Below are 27,546 nucleotides of genomic sequence, written 5' to 3'. Positions count from 1 at the left end.
TTAAATACTTAGAGTGAAATATAGCAGCAAAGAAAACTTACCAGGAGACATTTGTGCTTGGTTTAAGATTACATGCACTTTATTAAACTGAGCAACAACTTAAGGGCTTAACAGTATATGGAAAAGACTTGCATAGATTTTTGATAAGCATAATAAATTCTAGACATTGACTGCTTTTGCTAAAACACTAATGCTAGGAAAGTTGGCATCCTCAAAGATTTTGTGAAACACTCTCCCAAAATAATGAAAAAAGTTACCTTTCATTATAACTATATGCAAAGAGGAAGTATATTATGTGGCTTGGGCCTGTTAGACTAGTTGGTTTGAATGTGAGATAGTTAATACTTAAAAGCTCATTGATTTGATTTTCTTGGGGCCACCTGGCTTTACACAGGGTTTATCTCAGAGCACCAGTAACTCAGCTGTCTTCAAATACCAATAATTAATACTAAGTAACATCTATTTGCATATTAATATTCAGCAATCAATGCCTTTACACATATTTTTATTTTCATTCTTATTATAACCCTGGAATGTAGATAGGGCATTTTTATTTCACCATTATCTTACTGCTTACAGATGAGTGAACAGTAACTGAAAAAATGTTAAAAGACCAATCAAAGTCACACAGTCTGAAATGTGATTAAGATTGGAATGTGGCCCTAACCGGTTTGGCTCAGTGAATAGAGCATTGGCCTGCAGACTGACACATTCCAGGTTTGATTCTGGTTGCAGGCACATCCCCAGTAGGGGGAGTGCAGGAGGCAGCTAATCAATGTTTCTCATCTGATGTTTCTAACTCTCTATCCTTCTCCCTTCCTCTCTGTAAAAAATCAATAAAATATATATATATATTTTAAAAGATTGGAATGTGGTTCTTCTCATACCTAATGCACTCCTCCTTCCACAATAGCAGACTACCTCCTCATGAATGGGTGCCATTGCCATAAGGGAAATTAATTCACTCAGATTACATTACCAGAAAGTAACTTCAAACTCATTAGCTAACATATAGGATGACAGATGAAAGAGAACATAGCATTCCATATCGTCTGCTTTTTTGATGATTAATTTGCATCTGATTCTTTAAACAATTACTGATCACAATGGTTCACTTTCCAAAGTAAATGGATATAGACAGGAAGTTGTTCATTATAAACATTCCTAAGAAACTTCTACGAATGAATAGACATCTTTTGTAATCAAGATATGACATTAGATTAACTGAATAAATACAATCAAAGTGTTCTTACACCTAACAAATGGCAATCCTGTAGTGAAATGCAACCTTCCTCAGAGATTAGAAAGAATTAAAGATAGAATTACATATGAATCATTCTTTTAATTTTATTTTTAATACAGCAAAATTATAGAAAACAGCCTGATGTTTACAATCTTAATGGGGATCAAAGAAATACTGGAGAAAATTAAAATAATTTTTTCTGAAAAATTCAGGGAATTAGTAAATTATCCTATAAATTGTGCATAAAATGATTTGTTAAATAATTTGAAAGGTAAAACATGTATCCCATTTTTATATCAAAACAGAAAAGTAAAGTAATACATATTTATAAATATAAAATTTTGCCTCTATTAGATCATATTTACGATATAAAATGTGAGCAGCCACTGCAATTTTAAAATAGGATTTTACGCCGAAACCGGTTTGGCTCAGTGGTAGAGCGTCTGTCTGCGGACTGAAAGGTCCCAGGTTTGATTCCGGTTAAGGGCATGTACATTGGTTGCAGGCACATCCCCGATAGGGGGTGTGCAAGAGGCAGCTGGTTGATGTTTCTCTCTCATCGACATTTCTAGCTCTCTATCTCTCTCCCGTCCTCCTCTCTGTAAAACATCAATAAAATATATTTTTAAAAAATAGGATTTTACTCAGGTTAAATACATATTTTTTCAAATTTAATAAAGAGTCTCAAATGTTTATATTAATGCCTTTAAACATAAAATCATATCAGCCCTTTTATTCCCTCCAATGAACAATTAGGAATCGAACAATTAAATTAGGCTACAATAGAGTATTGAAAATTAAATATTGCAAATGAATCATATTGACACAATTTTGGGTGCACTAGAAAGAATTCTGTGTCTCTGCACTTTTACAGATTAGTTCATTTAATAAATCAGCTCACTATTCACTAAATGGTAAGGCCTTGTGCCAGGTGCAGTAGGGCCTTGAATAAGAATAATAAGTAAAGAGATTGTCCTCAAGGTGTTTATGCTCCAGGGGAAGAAACAAAAGAGGTATGCAAACAAATAAGACAGGAGTAGTCTACAAAAGTGATATAGAAGTCCACAGAAATTCCTTACTGGAGTTATTGGTGAAGCTTTCCAAAGAATATTTTACTGAGCTTATCCTTAAAGAATATGTTTTGCAGGCACAGATGAACAAGGGAGAGCATTTTTGGCAGAGAAACATTAAAATTGACATTTCTTGACTAAGTTTCATAAAAGCACTATTTTCCAGGAGATGTTCACAGGTGGTCTGAAATAAAGGATTCTATCTTATGAGTCTGGGAAAGCTCTATGAAAAAGAAGTGGACAGGTTTCTTCAATGTAGGACATCTCAGACCCTTTAATATGCTAATGAGTATTCCAACTCTCCAAGAAGAGAATTTCAAGTGTACCAAATTTATTGGACTATGGCATGCTTTCCTCATGAAAAACCTATTAGCATCTCTGTAACTAATGTCTGGGAAATGCTGGCAGAAGGAATGTGGAGACAGTAAATTCTAAATGTGAAGGGAGGGAAGGTGACTTAGCTGCAACAGAGGCTGTAGTTAGGGGAGCATTCAGACTAGGCTGCAAAGGAGAGATAAGGAAGCCCATGATAGAAGGCCTTCACATTCCTGGTAAGAAGATTTTTATTTAATCCTGAATGCAACAGGCAGCCATTGGAAATATTAAAGTCAGAGTGACAATAATCAGAGCAGTGTTTTAGGAAGATTAATTTGCCACTGACAAAAAGGATGAATCTGAGGAGGAAGAGACTATAGGCAGGAAGGAAAGTTAAGAAACAATGGTAGTATTCCAGGCAGAAAGTAACGGGAAGTAATGGGAGCAGTTCTGGGTTTTGATGAAAGTGAAAAGGATTGGAGAAAGAACTGTCATAAAACAGCAGCCAGCTTAATTTGTCAGATGACAGGGCAGGGAAAAGGCACTCCCCTCCGCCAGCTTCAGGATCAAAACAACTTGTGGTAAAATTTAAACAAGTGAGAATGGAAATCAAGCTGGTTTTAGAAAATAGAGGTGATCACAGATAATGGATTTGATTTCAACATCCATGTGGAAACGTAATCAAGAGCTGGGAATACAAAACAAACTCAGGAGACCTGACACCTACCAAAAGGTGATATTTGAATTATAATATTGAATGAATATTACTTTAAGGACAAACAGAGAAAAAGAGAGCAGGGGAAAGAACATTAGTGAATGTCACCACTTGGTAGTCAAAAACAAAAATAAAAACTGAGCTCTCAGAGATGTAAAAAGAGAAGTCAGATGATAGCAAAAAAGAGAAATAAATATTTCGTAAAAAGAAATAAAATGAATGAAACAGGTTAAGGGAAGGAAAAGGCTACCACAATGGGTAACTGGGAGTTCTTGGGTGACTATGAAAAGTCATTTTTCAGTAGACTAATAGCAAAAGAACTAATCCATCAACCAGCACCTCAGCATTACAATGTTAAGAAGTTATCTTACTATTCTTATATTCACTGAAAACATAAAATGTGTTGAGAGTACTTAATCAGTTATTAAGTTTAGACAGTATAATTAAGATTTTAAGTGTACATGGAGTCTTTTCATCATAGGAAATGTAAGTGCAAATGCAAAGTTTATAAGTTTTCAAATGATGGTATTCAAGATTTAAAGAGATCACAAAAAGCTTTGGGGATAATTAAAATGTTACTTTTAAAAGAAAAAGAGTATGCACCTAATTTTTCAAATCATGATGAAAATTTCTTCTCAGAGACAGTTTTGCTTGTATAATGTATTCCGTTAAGGTTATTCAGCGCAGTTCAAGTGACCAATGCCTTATTGTTATCCAAACATTAAAATGATTTATTATCCTAGAAAATCAAATCTGTAGTTATTTCAACAAAAATGTGAAACTGCCAAAAGTCTGCTTCTGGTCGTACTTTTCCTTCATCTAACAAGATAATTTCTACCATCAACCTCACTGTGACATGACACAAAGCCTATATCTTGTTTCATTACCTGGGTTCGAAGTTGCTGGATTTCTGTTTCAAGCTCCTTGATTTTTTCTTCTCTTTTCTGAAGCTCAGCTTGAGCTTCCTGCCGAGCTGTGAATTCTTCGTCAAACTGCAATGATCAGCACCATAAATGTACACTTCATAATGCAGTTACAAGAAAGTTTTAAACAACATAGGTATTAAGTAAGTGGAATGTCTTTTGCTTCTCTGAATTCCTAGGTCACTAAAAAAACCAGAGCTTCATTATTCTCATGAGAAGTAAGTGGGGGTTGTGTATTGCTGTGGTAGTAGTAAAGAAGAAATATGCACCCAACCCAAGAAAAACAAACCTCATTTTCACTTCTGAAAAAAACAACAACACAAAACAGCCCTGCTAGTGTGGTTCAATGGATGACCTAGGAACCAAGAGGTCACTGGTTCAATTTCTGGTTAGGCCTCATGCCTGGGTTGTGGGCTCAATCCCCAGTGGGGGTGTGTGTAGGAGACAGCCAATCGATATTCTTTTATCATTAATATTTCTCTCTCCCCCTATCCCTTTCTCTCTCTCTCTCAAAATCAATTTAAAAAAAATACAAAACACAGTTTAAAAGGGTGAACTGAGAAATCTCTTTTCATATGTAATAGATCTTTCTATTCTGTTATTGCAAGTTGGGTTTTAGAATTATTCTTTTTTTTTTTTAAATGTTTCATTCCATACTTTCAAATTTATTCAAATAGAAAAATGAAACCTAAAAATTAACCATCAAGCAGTTCAACTCCTTAATTATATCTAACCTTGAAAAGAGATTGCACCTTTTAGAACGCTCAAATGGATGTGCGTTAACACAAATGAGAATATTTCTATTATAATCTTAATTGTCTAACATCCAAAACGTAGTGCTCCTTGAAATCTGACAGTAGAGAGATATATGCCATAATGGCATTTTCCTCTAGTTGGTTAACCAAAACACTTGTCTAAATGTTACAAGAGAGAAAATAAGAGGTTAAAGTATGCTAAGCCAAAGAGACCATCTGAATGGTGAGTTCCCATGTACTGTATCCTGCCCAGCTCACACTCTAGTCAGAGCTGTAAGCAGGCCCAAACAAGCCTGCATACTTAGAGTGAATACTGCTTATACCCAGCTATAGAACATTTGCCCTTTATTGTCAGTATCACTTTGAGTCACTTCTAGAAGTCTACACATTATTCCAATGATCTTATTTCTGTTTTGATCTTTTACTGTACAAAATTATCTTTAGAGATTGTAAAACATAAAAGTATGTTCACTACACTAATACATATTCATCCTCACAGTAGATTTGACCTTTGGAAGTTATAAAATGCCACTCAGATCCTAGTCTGAAGAAAGAGTGGGTGAGCAAATTGGATAATCACAGTGTTTTGGTCAAATTTGAAATATTAATTAATTCATTTATTCATGTCTAATTGAGTCTTAGGAAAATGTCCCACAGAGGCTGATCCTAACTTCAAATTCCAAACCCACCCCAGATCCTTCAGTCAGCAAATGACCTTGTTTCCTAGTTCAGAGAAGATACTTCATTACTTTCCCTAATGAAGAGGATAAATGGGGGATAAATGGTAATGGAAGGAGACTTGACTTAGGGTGGCAAACATACAATACAATACAATATAATACAATACAATACAATACAATACACTAATGGTGTATTATGGAACGGCACACTTGAAACCTGTATAATTTTATTAACCAATGTTATCTCAACTAAAAAAAAAAAAAAGATATATCTGATACTATACTCTTCTCCTCCTCTCAAAGGTAGCTTCTCCTGTGTGCTTGTCAAACATGGTGTCTACACAAGCACACTGTATAGTTTTCCTTTATAAAAGGTTTGTTTGCTAGTACTTTTGAAGAGAGGCACACAGTGTTTCTGCTGGAAACAATCTTTATCTGTAAACCCACAGAAGGAATCAGAGAAGTCTGAAATGTGTGAGCTGGGAGACTTATAAATCCACTAAATTTATCCACTCCTTTTAATGACAAAAAACTATGATCCAAGGAGAGTAAGTGGCTTACCTACAGTCACAGCTAATTAGTGGCAAAGCCGAGATCAGATCTTACAACTACTGCTTCTCATTCTAGCGCCCCTCATTCTCTCTCTCTCTCTTTTTTTTTAACTGCTTTATACTGCCTCTTAAAATCACCTAGAATAAGAGAAAACATGCAGACAACCCCTGGAAAATCATTCATGTTTCTTCTAAATGTTGCTGATGGGAATAAAGCACCAAACACTGAAATTTTTTTGTATTATTTCAGGACTCCTTTTCCCATAACATGCTTACAGATTGTCACAATTTGCTCCAGTCTTGTGGTCTCTAATCACAGTGCCAGGGAAAAATTAAGGAGATTCTAAGATTTTCGCAGGAAATTTTAAATGTGCTACTTAAAACAAGAACATTAGAAATATAAATGTCTATTAATCAAAAGCATACAATTTCTTTCACCAATAAAAATGACATATCCACACAAACATTTTATGCTCAAGCTCTTAAAAATCTATTCTAGTAACTGAAAGAGCAAAGACATTTCTTCAGATGCCCTGAAGTAACTTCAGTAACACTCTATAATTTCTAGAGTGATAGCAAAAGTGATTATCTAATCTCCAAGGTAAGACATAACTTTGAAGAGACAGCAATATGTAAGTACTTTATCTTACTGTCAGAGGCTGAAAACTAGAAAGCCTTTACACTTGTGCTTCAGTCCTTCTCCCTGCCACCAGCAGCAGAGAAATACCATACTAACACTTCATAGTGTCTAGAACAACAACAACAAAAATGCAACCTTTGGTACAGGCTAATAAAATTCTAACTATGCTTTCAGAAAAAAAGGAAAAGGCAATCTAACATCTTAATGAAATTAAAATATTTTAAAAGCTGGCATTTACATAAGGAGAACCTCAGAATGCACCAAGACTACATGAAGCAGCAGCATCATTTAAAAATGATTATAAAATACAAAGAAAGTAAGTCTAAGCAGCGAGAAACCCACACACACAGAGAAAACACTGCATCCTTCTGTTGCTATTAATAGCAATGACTTTAGAGTATAACAGATAAGACTAGCTAAACATCTCACAGTTCTCCAAGGAGATACCTATTGTGAGAGCTGCAGGAAAGCAATGGAGAAATATATTTTGGTTGATCGCTTTTAACTATAACCTTCATTTATCACTTTGGTAGACTAGGGCTAGTGGTTTTCTTCCATAATGGATTAAAGGTGATGAGGAGGAAACAGTAGCAACCTTATCTTATCATGAAAGAAATCAATATCCTCTAGTTATGTTTGAATCCAGAAACAAAGTACTACATTACTGAAACAACATTTATAAATCCTTACATAAAGGAACAAGATGGAATATATACTGTGATTAAATTATTATTTTAATAATTATGGCTAATATTTTATAAGCCTTACCTTCTTTGAAAATTCCACAGCTTTTTGTTCACTTTCTTCAACTTTTGCCTTGTTTACACAAGAATCTATTAAAATTAAAAAAAAAAAAACTTAGAAATTATTGCATCAGATCTCTAGGCAAAATATGGCTACCAGCCTGCAACTCTACTGTGTAGACAATCATCCATATGCCAATCACTATTAAAGGGAAATTGACCTAGACCACAGAAAACATAAACCACCATAAATTATCTTTCTTTTGCATACTAACTGAATTCAATGATAGTATTGTTGAGGCATAAAACCAAGCATCCAAATATATAGTATATTTGACTAAATTATCAATTTTTTACGGTATTTAATTAGTTTGCAACTTTCACAATTACAGAATTCTTTATAAATTGGTTTGTAGCTTATTATGGGTAGATAGGTCCCACAGAATCTATGCTTAAGATTATTAAAACTCAAAATGGTCTTTAAAATAAGGCTAGAGGTAGAGATACAATAACATTCATTAATTCAGGTTTCCCCAAATAAACACTTCACTTAAATAAATTATAATGGGGGCAGAATATATTCTATAAATAAGGAAATAAACATTAAACTTCTCACATCTAATCAAACACTTCAGAATATAAATAAGTGAAGAACTTCTTTTGGACAATATTTTTCTTATCATACATACAGTCTCTTCTGTACTTAGCCATGCCACACCTATTTATTTATCCCCCAAAAATAAAAATGTAAATCTATACCCAGACTTGCATATGAATGTCATAACAGCTTTAACTTTCTGGGGTGATAGATTTGTTTATTATCTTGACTGTGATAGTGGTGTTAAATAAAACTAAATATCAAAATCTTATCAAATCGTGTACTTTAAAGATGGGTCATTTTTCTCATGTCTAGAATGCCTCAATATTGCTTTTCTTTTTTCTTTTACTTTATTAAAGAAATGTGTGGCTAGAGCAAGGCAACCAAGGACAAAATTGGTAAATGAAAGATCAAAGAGGGGCCACACCTGTGTTGTGCTGGCAATGATTGGTAATAATCTTGATTTAAATCTCAATCAGAAGGTGTCAGGTATCAGAAATTAGGCAGGAATAGGATATGATTTATAAAAAAAAATACAAGACTTACAAAATTGTGAAATCAGAAAAGACTCTATTCTCTTTAAATCCAGGTGATATTAAAACAGAGATTCATAAATTTCCTAGAAGTTCTTCAAGCACCTGAAACTTTTTGTGAATGCACATGTACATGTGTGTTTGCGGACTCACATGTCTGTGTGTGTACACATTCTAATGAAAGTTCCAAAGCATTCATCAGCTACTGCAATGGGCCTCTGACCATAAAATATTAAGAACCACACATATATTTGACTTATATGAATTTGGCAATTGAGGAAACTGAAGCCTAAAAAGTTCAGTAAATTGTTCCAGTAATAACAAGTCTACGATGCTGATTATCCTCTCTCACTTGGTCCCTTCATCTCGCCCCACCCTAGTACTTTGGATAACAGTACACAATTATAAATACCTGGCATACAGTACACAAAACAAATGTCTGTGAACACTGAATGAGCTAGCCAAACTCAAAAGCACAGTATGTGTACCAATTATAGTCTATAAGAAATTATAAGACAATACAAATATTTAGAAATGGTCCCTTATAATTTTCTAAAAATATGAAATAAATTACTGAAGCTCAATAAAAAAAAATATGTAGTGACACCAGCATTCACATTAATTGCTGGGCAAGGTAAAAAGCATTTTGCCTTCAAAATTCATACCCTCACTTACAGAAATCAATCCTAAGAAAAAATGAGGAAAATCCAAACATTTATACAAAGAACGTTCACATGAGATTCATTTTTAGTTCTGAAAAACTGTAAATAATCTAGATGTACAATAAGAAGGAACTAATTAATATGATATGGCATTCCATAAAATTGAATGTTATAGAGACACTCAAAGTCCCATTTTAAAGGTTTATATGGAAAAATTATCAAAGTCCGATTTTAAAGGTTAGCATGGAAAAATTATTGTAATACAAATGCTCCATGATAATTTCACGTATTAAGCTGAGAAGTGAGTTTGGTGCTTTATTCCATTACATAAGTCTCTAGATTGCTTAGAGTAAGGAAGCAGGAGTTTTAAAACAAGAAAAGAATAGCCATGTCTGGGTAGAGCATCTTCCCAATAATCCAAGGTTTTGGGTTCAATCCCCAGTCATTGCGCATATCAGAAACAACTGCATAAATAAGTGGAACAACAAAGTTGATGTATCTCTCTCTATATCCCCCCCCCCAACTTTCTCTCCCTCTCCTCCTCCCTCTCTCTCCAATAATTTTTTTATAAAAAAATACATCCTATATAATAAAATCCTAATATGCTAAGTGTCCGACCGTTCAACCATTCAACCAGTCCCTACAACACACACTGACCACCAGGGGGCAGATGCTCCAACTGGTAGGCTAGCTTGCTGCTGGGGACAGGCAGATCGGAACTGGGCTAGACAGGCTAGATATGCCCTAGAACCTTCCCATGGTCCCTCCCTGGCCCCAATAGTACACCAGTGGGGTCCCCAGGCTTGGACTGCACCTTCTCACAATCTGAGACCCCTTGGGGAATGTTGGAGACCCAGGGTCAGCCCAATCCCCACAAGCCAAGCTGAGGGACTCCCAGTGGTGCACAAATCCATGCACTAGGCCTCTAGTGATAAATAATAATAAGGAATTCATCTCTAAATATTACTATGAGTCTTCTCTATGCTATGGCATGAAAAATATATGTATAATTGGCATTCAACAGCTGTTGTTTACTTCTTGTTTAGACATACTAGAGGCCCGTTGCACGAAATTCGTGCACGGGGGTGAGGGGGTGTCTCTCAGCCCAGCCTGCATTCTCTCCAATCTGGGACCCCTCAAGGGATGTCTGACTGCCCATTTAGGCCTGATCCCACTGGGCAATCAGACATCCTTCTCACAATCCAGGACTGCTGACTCCCAAATGCTTGCCTGCCTGCCTGCCTTCCTGATTGCCCCTAACCGCTTCTGCCTGCCAGCCTGATCACCCCCTAACCACTCCCATGCCAGCCTGATTGATGTCTAACTGCTCCCCTGCCAGCCTGTTTGCCCCCAACTTCCCTCCTCTGCCAGCCTGGTTACCCCTAACTGCCCTCCCCTGCAGGATTGATCAACACCAACTGCCCTCCCTTGAAGGCCTAGTCCCTCTCAACTGCCCTCCCTTGTAGGCCTGGTGCCTCCCAACTTCCCTCTCCTGCTGGTCATCTTGTGGTGGCCATCTTGTGTCCACATGGGAGCAGGGTCTTTGACCACATGGAGGCAGCCATATTGTGCATGGGAGTGATGGTCAATCTGCATATTACTCTTTTATTAGATAGGATAGAAGCCTAGTGCATGGATGGGGGCCAGCTGATTTGCCCTGAAGGTTGTCCCAAATCAGGGTGGGGGTTCCCTTGAGGTGAGGGGTGGCCTGGGCAAGGGGCTGTGGTGGTTTGCAGGCCACCCACACCCCCTGGCAACCCGGAGGCTCTGGTATCTGGAATTTATTTACCTTCTACAATTGAAACTTTGTAGCCTGGAGCAGAGCCAAGCCTCCTGGTCGCTCTGTGGCCGGCAGCCATTACTACTGAGACTTATGTACCTTCTATAATTGAAACTTTGTAGCCCTGAGTGGAGGCCTAGGCCAGCAAGAGCAGGCAGAAAGCTTGGCTTCTTCCATTACCTGAGAAACCCAAGCCTCCCTCCTGCTCTCTGTGGCCATAGCCATCTTGGGTGAGTTTATCTGCATACTCCCTCTTATTGGCTGGTGGGCGTGGCTGACGGGAATGCTTGTGGGTGTAGCAGAGTGATGGTTAATTTGCATATCACTCTTGTATTAGGTAGGATGAATTCATACTTGAATCTTAGCAATAGTGATTTTGACTAGGTGTAAATAAAACTATTTAACTGTAAGGTCAGATAGCACAGTATATTTCACAAGAGAGGTTTCACATCATCCAGAGATTGTTCCAGAAAGTATAGCTAATTACGAGTATAGGATGATATAAGGGCATTTCCTCAGCAATCCAAGTAGATGAACATAAACTTCTGAAATTCTTTTCTGGCTCAAAGTCTAGAAATATAATTGTTCTACTTTGATAAATTAAAAGGTCTTAAGTTACTAAATAACCCTGTGTTTCTTTACTCAATCTTGAACATGAATAGCAAAGCTATATTATTAATTAGACCATATTGTACATGTGATTTCTATAAAGCCATTACGGTACCAATATAAACAGAATCAAATTATTTTAGGATCACGTTTCTAAACAGCAAGGCATTCATGTATAATAATACAATGTATTTTTATAGAGTATTAATTTTAAACTGAATTCAAGAGAGTTGAAACCTGTAACATAGGTTCATATTTTCAGTCACACAGGCAGAACTCTCATGATAATAATAATTAAATTATAGTGATTGAGTACCCATAGAAACATTGATTTATTAGATATTAATATAGGAAGTTCAGCAAGAGATATAATTTTGAAAAGTGCTTATTATACAGAAGAGAGTATAATACAATCAAAGAACATTAAGGATTATATTACATACCTATCAGATGAGTTAAATCAATGTCTAATCTTTGTCTATACTTGAAATCGGGGTCCATACCACTGCAGTGCAGCACTATCTGTGAAACACACTCTTCAATTATTTTGTAATACTGTGGCCTGAAAAAAAGGAAAAGTATTCTTAAATACCTTTTCTACCTACAGAAATCAATTTTCTTAAGAGTTGATTCACTGTGGTAAAATAACCAGGTCTTTCTCTAGCACTGTTTAAAAAAAATAATTCCAGTCATTAGACTACCTTAGAAGAAACATTCAAAGATGGTCTGTACATTATAGTGCAAAACCCATTATGAAATAATTAACTGTGAACACTTAGTGACTTAATACTCTAGTTTTCAGGGATTCAGGAACAACATACTTAAAAGTAAGCTGTTGTTCCTAAAGTTAATGAAAACAAATGACTTCATATTCCCACATCCATGGAAACAGTCCTAGGCTTCTACATGTTCTCAATTTCAATGAGGAATAGGTATCTTGGCATTCGGTGGCAAGCAATGTCTTGAATTTACTCCAACACTTTTACTCAAGATTAGCTGTAACAGCTTACAAAACTGGACTGAGCCACTTATGCTACAGACCATTTCAAAGATCTACTTATGAACATATTTTTAAAGATCCATTTTATAGTCACATACACACTTAATATGCATGGCTAGAGCCTTAATTTGTTCAAAGTGTCTAAGGTTTTAAAACATATCTTAATTCTGTAATCTACCATGGTAATTCTGGCCTTAAAATGACCACTTGCATACATTCAAATTTTTAAAGACACTTTTTACATTAATATTTGGGGAAAATTGAGTATTAATCAATGGTGAATTAATTCAACAAAGAAAAATCAGAAAGAGATAATACTATACACAAATTATTAAATAAACATTCCTAAAAGTGCATGCTAATAACTAGCCAACCTACTAAAAGTTTTCCAATGAAGCCAAAAAGATTCAAATTGTTCTTACATGTCCTTTGTCATAGGGATAGTAGTAAGAATGAAAATAAATAGTAATATATGGGGGCAGGCAAAAGTAGGTTTACTTTTATAAGAGAAATAAATAAGAAAGAATAATCTGTTTTGTGTACTCACAACTGTAAACCTACTTTTGCCCACCCTGTATATTATAGATCTGAGGTTCTTTCAAGTCATCTTAAGGCCTAGGTTAATTGATATCAGATTATAGTCAGTCTAGTCAATGCCTCTTTGGGTAAATAAGGAAAACACAATTGTTCTCTTTGAGAACAGGCAATTCCACCTTGCATGGATGTTCTCAGGATGAAAAGGATGACATATTAGAGCAAGTTCTCATTTCATCACTTACTGAGAAATGGGAGGTATTGCACAATTTCCCCAGGTAACTGCATATACACTGCCACAGTATCCCTTTAATCACCAGAACTGATTTTATAAAACAACAATAATTTCAAGTATATTACCATCATTCCTACTTTTAAAAAAATTAACATTTAATATTTTAAACATTTTTCTATGTCTCTGAAATATCATGATGTCATCAGTTATTATACTGGTCTGAACTATAAGAGTTTTCTATGTGGCTTTAGAACTTTCATTTTTGTTGCAACTGTGCCTGGCCCCAGGGTAGCCTTCCTTTCTGCATTAATCAAGTTTTGAGAAATCAGAAAGCCTAGGTTGCCAGAATGTCATGCATATTGACTATGAAGAACAACTAAGAGTTTCTGAAACAGTTAAATATAAGATCATGGTCATCACCTAATGGATAGTTTGTCACTCAGAAACATTTCTCTAACTTTCTGGCTTTCAAATATAGTCCTAGTTATTAGACTCTGAAATGTCTAACCATATGGATTCTTCTCATAATCATTTATTTTGAAGAATTATATTAGTGAATATAAAGCTGAAATTTAGCATTATTTTCTTAGATAATAACATATCTATTACTAGAAAAATACCATAAACTAGAAATAGTGAAACCTTACTTATTAAAGATAAGAACCTAAAAGTTCTACCAGAGATTCTATAGTGCTGACCCTGTGTTACAATTATCTAGCAAAGAAAATTCATCATAGGGTCAATAAAATCTTTGGATTCATTGTTATTAAAAGTCCTGTCACTTGGGTACCCCATTTTTATAAATAAATTATTCTGCTCCCCCCCCAAAAAAAGAAAAGAAATCAATACCATTTACCTTAAGTCATCAAGCTCTTACACTTCTGAATGCATATATGCATAGACTGCCTAGGCCCCACTACATAGTTCATTTTCCTTTATATCTAATTCAGCTTATACAAGTAGTACTTTGAGAACTACTTCTTACCTGATATAATAATCATTTCTGATGAGCAAAAAATGTTGTAGAATGGAAAGTAAGTAATTTTCAGCAGCTGTGTCCTTCAACAAATTATACAGAAGATGGTATACTTCATTCATATCAGTAAAAAGTAAGTCAAGGAAAAAAATTAAATATTTTTCATGAAACTTAAATTCACTGATGTATCATTTTGTTTTTATTACTGTTTCTAAACCTTTAATTCTATGTTCCTGTATTGCAATGTTTATATAAAGAAACATAATGTATGGAATCATGTTAATATTTTGACAAGAAAGATAGATTTAAAGAGTATTTCTAAGACCATTTAACCATCAAAACCTTAAGTGATCAGTTATCCATTATATTTTAAACTCCAGATTATAGCTGGTATCAATGGAACAGTAATGCCATTAATGCAAATGGTTTTCTCTTGAGCTTTCTGTAGTTGTGATAGAGGGAGGGCCTATATTGTTCATGAAAGCCACTATTCCTCTATTTTTACTACGACATAAAATAGAAAGATAAATGAGCATTCTGTGGATTCATAAAAAAATCGCAAACCAGTTTTATTTTATACAGATGAAATACTTAATGAAATCTGAAATTATTATTATTTGTATTTCTTTGTATTTCATTATTCAATAAAACATGGATAATAAAGAATGAAATTTGGAACATTTTTCTTAGGATATAAAAAGAATGGTTGAAGTTCAAATGCTTTTAATAAACTAGAAAACATATTTCGAAACTGGATCAGGAAAATCAATACAAAAGAAAGGTAGGAGAGGAGATGTAATCCAACATCCTAAAAATAACCTAAAATGTCAACATTTTTAGTGAAGTAGAATTCAGTGTATGCTAGATCACTCTTTAGACTGCATGTAAGAATACTGTGTTTAAAGTCTCGTAAGGTCCTTTACATGGTTACAAAATGGGTCAAAAAATAGCTTTCTGATGAAGTTTGATTATAAGAAAAATCTATATAAAGCAAAAAAGCAATATATTTACTAATTGACATAAAACATTTAATATTATAGACACCCTATAGACTGGAGTCACTAATGATAGATTAAAATTTATGATAAATTATCTATAATACAAAATTGTTATTTGCTGCATACCTGTTTATCCATTACTTATGGGTAAGACACTTCAATCTAAGCATTGGAAGAAAAAGATGAAATACAACATTTCTGACCTCAATCTCAAGAGGCATAGAAGTGTACATTAATAAACAGATACAAACAAAATATTTTGGGAGTTTCAAAAAGAGGAATACAACTTCCAGGTATTTTTGAGAGGGGAGGAAGAGGAAAGGCATCACAGAAAAAAAAAAAAAGCCCAGCTCAAGGTTATTTTGGTTCTGAAGTATGTCCCAATTTCCCTAGAATCCAAAAGGAAGAACATGAATGGATGTGAAACAAATGGCAACCAATGCTGTGACAACCATCTTTAAAATATAAAATCATTTCATATTAAATAACTGCCATAGCCAAGATTTTACACCAGTTGTATTTCACTCGAATGCTTCTATCACACAGCCTTATTATAGTCAGATACTATTACATCTAAACATTTCTTTGTTTTGCTAAGGAACCAAAATATTTGGACAATCGGACATTGATTTGAATTGAATTACATTTCTAAACCACTGAGTACCATTTAGTAAACTGAAAAAGTATATTACCTATAGTCACATATGAACTCAGTGAAATCCTCCCCCCCCCGAAATTTTTATGTATGAGGTATATTTCTTTAGGCTCTTTCTTTTCAAGACCATGGAGGAGAACATACCACCACTGTGCAGATTTCAATATAACCTGTGTAAATCATCCAGTCAGGCAGTTCCTCAACATGAGTCTCCAGGACAGCATCACAGTGAGGTTCTAATATAAATAAATGGATGTAAATTGGGCTTGCAGATAAGAATTCTAATAATGATTCACAATATCATGCACAAATCCTTTTTTCACAATGCACACAAAATGATTTTTCTGGCTTGTCAAAAGGATATTCCATTTCTGCTCGAATGTCGTTGAGACGATGTGATAACTCAGTTAGGTCGTCCTCTTTGTTTTCATCAAATACTCTCAACTGAATATCAAGCTCATCATTCTCTTTTTCTTTCAGATCCTAACATTTAAACATAAAACTTAGCAGATGAATAACAGTTTGGCAACAGAATATTTTGGTAATAAAGGCCAGACACTTTTATTCATTTATATACACAGAAGCAATTCAAATATTGACCCTACACACTTGGTTTCCTAAAAGAAAGTAGAAGTGCTACGTTTTTCTATTTTAAAATAAAAGAACCTCATTGCATTTTCTTTTCATGCCCAGGATTTTTATTATTTACATTAAAAAATTAACAATCACTTTGACAAAGGAAAAGAAAAAACTATTTGCTAACAACCCAAATTAAATGCTGTCGTTTTGACTAAGCACACTAACTAAAGATGACAAAAGAACTCATGCAGTTAGAACATTCGCATATGCCTCTGGCAAAAATGCAAATATAGAAAAACTGTATTAATCAAGAACAAATACAAGGATATATTCAAGCACAACAGTCCCAAGTATGGCGTGAAAAGTGAAATAAACAGGTTTATTTTAAATGATATTTTGTGATTTGAAGTAAAAAGGCCTTTTTATCAGGATGCTTATCTAGCTTCCTCCCCCACCTTCCACATTTGCTTAGCCCAATCACAAAATACCAACTTGGGCATCAAAGATTTGTTTTTGTAATACATTATAAGCACATGCATTACACACCTCTGATAATTTTCAAAATAATAATATAAATGAAATCTTTGGAAGCATGCCACACTAGAGATTGTTGGGCTTAATATATATCACCTAGGGTAGCTTTTAATGTGTGTCCATTAAGTTGCAGCTTTCAAAACCCAAATGGATAATCACAACTGTGGATGCTCAAGAGTAATACCAAAAGTGGGACTAGGATTTTCAGAGCTGAGCTTGAACTCTGAAAGGAAATGTAAGCATGATGTACTTCAAATTAGATCACTAAAACAAAATGGGATGCATTTCTTGTTTCTATTTTTATTCAATGGAACAATTATAAATGGAGATGTAATGGCAAGTACTAGAGCCAAACACAAAATTATGCAATTTCTAGATGTGTTATTATCACATTCTTAGACATAATAATCAACTGAAAACTTACCTAAATAGCATATAAAAATACTTATTAATATATATCTATATAATATCATATAAGTATACTAGATGCCCGTTGCATGAAGATCCAAGCAAGGATTGGCCTTCCTTCCCCTGGATGCTGGCACTGCCTTTGCTCCAGCCAGAGCCACCTTTTTGTCTTCCCACGCTGCCCAAAGGCTCAGAGCTGCTGGGGTGGTGTGGAACTTCTGCATCATCACCATAGGGATGATGCAAGCATCCTGCCTGTACCACTCGGGGCCTGCATATGCAAATTAACCTGCCATCTTTGTTGGGTTAATTTGCATACTCACTCCTGATTGGCTGGTGGGCATCACGAAGGTATGGCCAATTTGTATCTTTCTCTTTTATTAGTGTAGATAACAAATAAATGTATTTATATTAGTTTCCTCTTTAGTAATAACTTGCTTTAGGTCTTGTTTTCCACTTAGAAGAGGAATGAAATAATTTAATGGAATGCAAAATTGTAAAATTGTGGGACATATTATCAGCTGATTTCTGAATTCTGTTCAGAAAACAGCAGAAGCCAGACATACCTAATATGCTGGCTACTACAGAAACAACTTTTAACACATTTAGAATATAAATCTTATATTTTTGGGATACCTTGTATATAACTTTATTTCAGTCAAATATCCAACTTTATGAAAGATACTAGTATATCCACAAATACTTGATAAAATAATCACTTAATAAATAATAATATTTTACATATCACAATTGTGACAAATATCCTGTAAAAGTAAATGAAAATGCATAACTAAAGTTTATTTTGTTGTTGTTGTTTTTTTAATATATTTTATTGATTTTTCACAAAGAGGAAGAGAGAGGGATAGAGAGTTAGAAACATTGATGAGAGAGAATCATCCATCAGCTGCCTCTTGCACACCCCCTACAGGGGATGTGCCCGCAACCAAGGTACATGCCCTTGACCAGAATCGAACCTGGGACCTTTCAGTCCGCAGGCCGGCGCTCTATCCACTGAGCCAAACCGGATTTGGCCATAAAGTTTTATGTTTAAAAATGGAGAATGTTAGATGATGTGTTGTAGAATTATACACATGAAACCTGAATAATTTTGTTAACCAGTGTCCTTTAATAAATTAAATTTTTAAAAATTTAATTGTAGAATATTATAAAATTACTAAATTACACTATTACTAATTGTGTGAAATATTATAAATATGTTTCAGTTATTTATTTGAACAGACTAGGTGTATAGATATGGACCATTTTAGGCAGATTATTTGAAACATATAATTCTCTATAATATAATATACTTCTGCCCAGTTGGTGTGGCTCAGTGGTTGAGTATCAACTTATGAACCAGGAGGTATTAGTTCATTCCTGGTCAGGGCACAAGCCTGGGCTGTGCACTCAGTCCCCAGTGTGGGGCACACAGGAGGCAGCTGATCAATGATTCTCTCTTATCATTGCCATATATCTCTCTCTCTTTCTCTCTCTCTCTCTCTTTCTCTCTCTCTCTCTCTCTCTCTCTCTCCCTTCCTTTCTGAAATCAATAAAAATATATTTAAATATTGGAATGCAAAAGAATAAGGATTCTTCAGAAGAATAAGAAAGGGATTGTCCACCGACAACTTCTTATTTTCATGTTCATTTTCATATCTGATTTACCTAATATTTTCCTATGTTAAAATAAAAGGTCAACGGGGCTTCACAAGAAATCAATGTAAGTTAACTATAGAGCAAATACCATTTAAAAAATCATTTTATAGTGATTCATTTATCCTAAATTACTATAGCAAATTTATGAAAATTGAATTTCCACATAAATGAAATATAAACCCCCTTTAAAAACTGTAACTTATCCATGGAGATGGAGGAATTTTGAAATTAATTTTATACAGATTATATTAAAATAATTGTCCTTGAGGAGTCTGATAATTATATGAAAAAATGTTTTACTCTATTATAACATTATAGTGGTCTCAGGGACTACTGAAGTACTAAGAACTATTTTCCCCCATCACTTAATGATTCCAGACAGTAATAATTTTTTATCCATATACCAACTACTAATGTTAGCCATGGCCATGTGTAATTGGCTGCTATATTCTAGAATCTCTAATCTCAGGGGGTCTGCCTGAATTCAGGTTCTTATCTTCTACATCAGAAATACCAGGGAATAATTTTTCTTTAAACCAAACACTTCTTCCCCACCCTCAATAAGATCATGATAGTCTCGCCGAAACATGTTTGGCTCAATGGATAGAGCATCGGACTGCGGAATGAAAGGTCCCAGGTTCGATTCCGATCAAGGGCATGTATAATATCTTGGTTGCAGGCACATCCCCAGTAGGGGGTGTGCAAGAGGCAGCTGATGGATGATTCTCTCTCATAGATGTTTCTAACTCTCTATCCCTCTCTCTTCCTCTCTGTAAAAAATCAATAAAAAATATATATTTTTTTAAATCTTGATAGTCTCTTCTTAGGGGAACATGACCAAGGTTGTAGCTTAGAACCAGAGGCATATTTGGCCATATTTTTCTCTGTTGTTTTAGGGACAAAAAGAAAATTGAGAATCCTTGTAGTTTCTATTCCAAAACTTTAGGAAACAGAAACATGACACTCTCCACATTTCTCCTGCTTTAGAATCACCGAGACCTGAGAAGCAGGACATATTAAAGAGGTGTGATACTTAAAGAAAAATGTAACTGGGAATATTTTAAGAATGCATATATTAAGAAGCACATGGTGCCACAAGAGGTTTTTATAAGGCTATAGGGCCAATGGGAAAGTGTAGCTTAGAAACACTGATGCAAAATCTTAGCTGTCACTGTAATAAAAAAAAGAACCTACCATGAGACCACCGAACCCAGCAGAAATCAAGACATCCAGACAAAAGTGTAAAAGGTAAGTGCAAAGAGCTACAGTGCATACTCTTTCTGAAAAAAATGAGGACTTAAAAAATTGAGAGCCACAGTATACTTGACAGCCATTCAGCAATATAAGGCAAAAAATGGTTGTTCAATTATAAATAGACACAGGGGAATAAGAGGTGGAGGGGTAATAACAACTAAGGCAGAAAACACAGCATATTAGTAAATGAGCAGAGGATGTTAAGGAGCCCCAAGCTAACAAGTGCCCTCAAGCATTATTCCTCTCCCAGAACCAGAGGACTAATTCAGGGAGGACAAGCATGAAAACCAGTGAATAGACAACTCAAAAGCAAACTAAAATCTAGACTATAACATTATCTCTAGCTACTGAAGGCCAAAGACTTTTCATGAAGACAAATTTGTGACAAAACAAGAATAAATGTGTTGCACACACTAGATCTAGTTATATAATGTGCCTATCTATATTAACTGTGTATTGAAACCTCCCTACGGGTCACTTAAAATGTTGCCTTAATTAACTACAACCAATTCCTTGGTCTTTAAATTCAGGGGTTAAAGAAACATTCAATGCGAAAGTGACATAGAAATTTCTAAAATGAAGACAATCACACGCCTGATGAAAACTGGTTTCAATAGACCCAATCGTCCATTTTATGATGATGTGTTTCAACTAATTTCAGTTAGGATTGTCATAACACAAGCAGTTGATGCATACTCCATTCTTGTTCCTCACCAGGAAACGCCCCTTATTTTGGTATTTCTAGTGTACCCCAAGTCTTATATGGACATTTTTTTCTTTCCTCCGTTCTTTTTTACTTTTACTTCTTACTTCTCAGGTGTGACCTCTGTAGCTTAAATGAAGACACTAGTGAGATTTTATTTGTCTCCTTTAAAAGTACTATGGTCTGGGGAAAATTGTTCTTCAATTAACATATTAAATAAAATATAAAGTCATTAATTGTTGCATTTGTATTCAAAGAATAGGCCTGCTTATTAATCTGAGAACAAGCCTATAAAGTTATTTCAAAAATGTTTTTAACAGTATTATAATTAGAGCAAATGTTCCCATAGAATTGTTTTTTCTTTAAAAAAGTTCATATGGCCCTGTAATAAGAATACCACACTTAAGTAATGTGTCAAGAATATACTAATCAAAATTCTATACATATTTATGTGGAATAGAAATGAAATCAATGTAAGTTATCAAAGCAAAAATGTTTAAATGAAAATTGAAACTGCAAAAAAATAAAAAATAAAAAAGTAGTCTTTTATGTTCTCAGTATTTACATCCAAAGAAAAGAAGTTCCCTTTAGACTTCAGGAAGGAAAAAAACAAACAAACAAACAAACAAAAAAACACTCTGGACATAGCACCAGGTACATTCTGAATTGTCAGCTGCATATAAGGACTAATATTACTGAAATTAAAAAAGCTTACAAAAGGTTTAAGGCTTTACAAGAAAAAATAGCAAGGCACAATTACTTACCCTGTTGCAACTCTAAAAATGAAAACTGTTAAAGTTCATCAGCATAATAAATGTGTACACTCAACTTACTGGTAATATTGTCTTTAGTCCAGAACGGAGGAATTCATTCCTTAAATGTATTCGAAAATCAAGCTCATAAGGAAAAGTGACAAGGGCATTTATAAACTGCATGCAAGCCACCTGCAATTAGAAATAAACCCTTATTTTAATGTTTTTAATTAAAGAAATAATTAATGCGTTCACACCATTATTTTTCTATTTACTAAAGGCATGCATACATATAAAAATAAGAAAATGCAAATATTTATAAAAGTTTAAGAATGATTATGATTTTAAAGTATAAACAACAAGATGAATAAAATTTCTAATATGCAGAATAATTCTAATGAAGATATAGATGGTCAAGTACTTCTATGCTTTAGTGAACAATATGAATAAATATTAAACTCTCGCTTGAGAAACTCAATGTTCCAAAAGTATGCATAAAAAGCACTTTAAAAAGCTCATGAAATGTATCTTGCATATCCAGGTATCCTCAGGTGAACTAGGCTCAATCCTATATGGTTATAAACACTTTGCCAAAATAAATTGGAAAAAGTTATAAAAGTGCCATAATATTAATCAGGCAACAGTGATAACTTAAGAGAAATAATTATAATGATTTATACTCTCTCTATTCTATTATTGGAATGGATTTGCACAAAATTTGTAGTATTAAAATATATGATTAATATGAATTTATTTGTTATGTAGAAAAGTGAATTAAGATCAACTAGAAGGTACTTTGATACTAATACTAATGTCCATGCATATTAAATTTAAGGGCTTCTATTCCAGTGAAGGTGATTCATTAATTATATTGACACTGGAAAATGGGTTTTGCTTTTCTTACTTTCTGATATTGAGGCTCTCTACTATAAAAGGGGAATTTTTTCTTGTAATTGAAAGCTAAATGGGAATAAACAAAATGCTAATTGGCAGGTATTCCACATACTATTCCTGAATAGCATTTTTTTTTAAATGCTGCTCGAGTCTAAGGCAACTGGCCTATTAATAGTTTAAGTGAAGACCACACATTTAAATCAATTATTTTTAAAGTATTCAATGGGTGGTAGAGTGAGTGCTCAAAGAGCTGACTGCAAGGGAACTCCGGAAAAATACCAATTTTAGTAAAAATGCCATGTATATATAGAAGGGAACACCCATCTACACTAATAAAAGAATAATATGCAAACTGACCATACCTCCATGACACCTACCAGCCAATCAGGAGTATGCAAATTATCCCAACAAATTATCCCCGCAGGGCGGGAGGGTGGGATACCTGATATGAGGGGAAGGGGGGGGGGGGGCTACAGGAGTGGCACTCCAGTGGAAGCAGAGAGGACTCCAGCTGGACAGAAAACAGAAGGTGGAGGCCAGAGCAAAGGCCTGGGTCCCAGGTGCCAGCAGCCAGGGAAAGGAAGGACTATTGCATGAACCTTCATGCAATGGGCCTCAAGTAAATCAGCAGTTAGTATGGGCTCTACTCTATCTGCATAGTGTACCCAAGAACCTGGGGACTCTTTTGAGTGGCAGGCTGATGTCTGTCTTCTCCCCTTTGATTTCCCACCTATAAATATAGCTGTCCCTGAATATATCAGCTTCTGGATGTCCCACAGTGATGCCAGACTGACCAGGTAACTCCTCTAATCTTCAAGCCATCTTTCCTTCTCAGAGGGAGAATCAATCTCCTGAGGTTGCCAAGATTAAATAAGCAGAGAGACTAGGGGTTGGCAAACTATAAACTACAGGCCAGCCACAGCCCAAAGTTCTAATGTGGTGAGCTGGCTGCTTGCAGCAATGAAGTTTTATTATATCACAAAAATCATATAAAAATAGCAAAAATACAAATTTCAAATGTATTTTGATTTCACTTGTCCAGACTTAGCATTATGATGATTATTTTTTCAAGTAGAAAGAAAAGATTAAAAGGTATATTGTGCCCTGGCCAGTGTAGCTCAGTTGGTTGGTGTGTTGTCTGGTATACCAAAAGGTGGTGGGCTAGATTCCAGGTGAGGGCACTACTCCAGAGTCTGTCTGTCTGTCTGTCTGTCTGTCTCTCTCTCTCTCTCTCTCTCTCTCTCTATATATATATATATATATATATATATATATATATATATATATAGATATATATACACACACACACACACACACACACACACACACACACACCCCACACACACACACACATACACACACTAGAGGCCCGGTATATGAAATTCGTGCATAGGGAAGTGGGGAGGCTGTTCCTCAGCCCAGCCTGCAACCTCTCCAATCTGGGACCTCTTGAGGGATGTCCGACTGGCAGGCAGAAGTGGTTAGGGGCAATCAGGAAGGCAGGCAGGTGAGCAGTTGGGGGTCAGCAGTCCTGGATTATGAGAGGGATGTCCGGATGTCGTATACTAACACAGCCCATACTAACACAGTCGGACATCCCTCTCATAATCCAGGACTGCTGACCCCCAACTGCTTGCCTGACTGCCTTCCTGATTGCCCCTAACCACTTGTGCCTGCCAGCCTGATCACCCCATAACCACTCCCCTACCAGCCTGCTTGCCCCTAACTGCCCTCCCCTGCAGGCCTGGTCACCCAAAACTGCTCTCCCTTGTAGATGTTGTCCCTCCCAACTGCCCTCCCCTGCTGGCCATCTTGTGGTAGCCATTTTGTGTCCACATGGGGGCAGGATCTTTGACCTCATGGGGGCAGCCATCTTGTGTTTTGGAGTGATGTCAATCTGCATATTACTCTTTTCTTAGATAGGATAGAGGCCTGGTGCACAGGTGGTAGGGGCCAGCTGGTTTGCCTTGAAGGGTGTCCCAAATCAGGGTGGGAGTCACCTTGGGGCATGGGGCTGCCTGGGCAAGAGGCCTATGGTGGTTTGCAGCCCAGCCATGCCCCCTGGCAACCCAAGTGGAGGCCCTGGTATCTGGGGTTTATTTTCCTTCTACAATTAAAACTTTGTAGCCTGGAGCGGAGCCAAGCCTCCCGCTTGCTCCATGGCAGCAGCCATTTCTGTTGGAATTTATTTATCTTCTATAATTGTAACTTTGTAGCCTTCAGCAGAGGGAGGCCTGGGCCGGCCATGGTATGTGTAAAGCTTGGCTTCCTCCATCTTTTGGAGTAATCCAAGCCTCCCTCCTGCTCTCTCCAGCTCCGGGGCTGCCGCCATTTCTTTTTGGATTTATGTATCTTTTATCACTGAAAATTTGTAGCCTTGAGTGGAGGCCTAGGCCTGCAAGGGCAGGCAGAAATCTTGGCTTCCTCCATGGCTGGGGAAACGCAAGCCTTCCTCCTGATCTCTGTGGCAATAGCCATCTTGGTTGGGTTTATTTGCATATTTGTGCCTGATTGGCTGGTGGGTGTGGCTTGTGGGCATCGCTTGTTGGTATGTTGGAGTGATGGTTAATTTGCATATGACTCTTATTAGATAGGCTATCTCCCTCCCTCTAAGATCATTTTTTTTAAAGGCATACTGTTTTTATTTGTATATTTATATCTTTTGCATTTAAGATGTTTCTTTGGGAGATTAGCCCATTTACCACATATCCTGGTTCAAAAATCAAAAGTTGCATGCTTTAAAGCTCATTACTGGGGTTGTTTCTAACATTGCTAAATATCTAAATAAAAATTGAACAATATAGTGTAATTCCTACAAGTGCTTAAATGTCAAATGAAAGCATTTATACAATTGACTAAATATCTGCCTATAAATAGCATTACTTTTTAAAAGACCTATCTGATAGAGACTAAAAAAGCAGTTCCATTTACCATTGCACCAAAAAAATTAAGATGCCTAGGAATAAACTTAACTAAGGAAGTAAAGGACCTATATGCAGAAAACTACACGACACTGAAAAAAGAGTTAGAGGAAGATGTAAACAGATGGAATAACATACCATGTTCATGGATTGGTAGAATCAACATCATCAAAATGTCCATACTTCCTAAAGCAATCTATAGGTTCAATGCACTCCCCATTAAAATACCAATGGCATATTTCACTGACCTAGAATGAGCTCTCCAAAAGTTCATTTGGAACAATAAAAGACCCTGAATAGCCACAGCAATCCTGAGAAAAAAGAATAAAGTAGGAGGGATCTCAATATCATACTTTAAGCTGTATTACAAAGCCACTGTTCTCAAAACAGCCTGGTACTGGCATAAGAACAGACATATAGATCAATGGAATAGAATTGAGAACCCAGATATCAACCCAAATCACTATGCCGAATTAATATTTGACAAAGGAGGCACAAATATACAATGGAGTCAAGACAGTCTCTTCAACAAATGGTGATGGGAAAACTGGACAGCTACATGCAAAAGAATGAAACTAGATCGCAAACTCACATCATACACAAAAATAAACTCAAAATGGATACAGGACTGAAACATAAGACAGTAAACCATAAAAATACTAAAGGCATCCACAGGCAGCAAAAACTCAGACATATGCCAAAAGAACTTCTTCACTGATACTGCCCCTAGGGCAATGGAAGCTAAAGAGAAAATAAATAAATGGGACTACATCAAAATAAAAAGCTTTTTTACAGCAAAAGAAACCATCAACAAAACAACAAGAAAGCCCATTGTATGGGAGAACATATTTGCAAATGTTATCACTGATAAAGGTTTAATCTCCGACATCTATAGACAGCTTATACAACTAAATAAAAGGAAGATGAATGATCCAATTTAAAAATGGGAAATGGAGCTAAATAGGATATTTTCAAAAGAAGACAGAAGGAAGGCTAAGAGGCACATGAAAACATGCTCAAAGTCACTAATTATCCTAGAGATGCAAATCAAAACAACAATGCGGTACCATCTCACACCTGTCAGAATGGCCAACATCAACAAATCAATAAACGACAAGTGTTGGTGAGGTTGCAGAGAAAAAGGAACCCTTGTGCACTGCTGGTGGGAATGCAGACTGGTGCAACCACTGTGAACAGTATGGAGTTTCCTCAAAAAACTGAAAATGGAACTCCCATTTGACCCAGTAATCCCACTCCTAGGAATATATCACAAGAAACTAGAAACGCCAATCAGAAAGGATATATGCACCCCTATGTTCATAGCAGCACAATCTACAATAGCTAGAATCTGGAAACAACCTAGGTGCCCGTCAGCAGATGATTGGATCAAAAAACCATGGTACATCTACACGATGCAATACTATGCTGCCATTAAAAAGAAGGAATTCTCATCATTTGCTGCAACCTGGATAGAACTAGAGAACATCATGTTGAGTGAAATAAGCCAGTCAATGAAAGAGAAATACCACATGACCTCACTCATTTATGGATATTAAAGAACATTATAAACTGATGAACCAAAAGTCAGATATAAAGACAGTAAAGCAACAAGCAGAATGTCAAATTACAG

At 35.7% G+C, this 27,546-nt stretch overlaps 1 protein-coding gene across 7 annotated transcripts in view; it reads right to left on the bottom strand.

Moving 5' to 3' along the window:
* The window catches only part of DIAPH2 (diaphanous related formin 2), a 942,260-nt gene that overhangs the window by 660,695 nt on the left and 254,019 nt on the right, over window positions 1-27,546 (bottom strand). For all 7 annotated transcript variants that reach the window (XM_084870674.1, XM_084870677.1, XM_084870675.1 and 4 more), the window contains 6 exons: window positions 22,183-22,293; window positions 16,580-16,698; window positions 14,572-14,688; window positions 12,261-12,379; window positions 7,661-7,725; window positions 4,231-4,335 (listed from right to left, as the gene is read on the bottom strand). In XM_084870674.1, coding sequence (XP_084726800.1) covers window positions 4,231-4,335; window positions 7,661-7,725; window positions 12,261-12,379; window positions 14,572-14,688; window positions 16,580-16,698; window positions 22,183-22,293 — 636 coding nt within the window. The remainder of the gene's footprint in view (window positions 1-4,230; window positions 4,336-7,660; window positions 7,726-12,260; window positions 12,380-14,571; window positions 14,689-16,579; window positions 16,699-22,182; window positions 22,294-27,546) is intronic.

Source organism: Pipistrellus hanaki, assembly GCF_964339955.1.
Source record: "Pipistrellus hanaki genome assembly, chromosome: X".
Lineage (NCBI taxonomy): Eukaryota > Metazoa > Chordata > Mammalia > Chiroptera > Vespertilionidae > Pipistrellus > Pipistrellus hanaki.
This window is presented reverse-complemented; position numbering and strand designations above follow the sequence as displayed.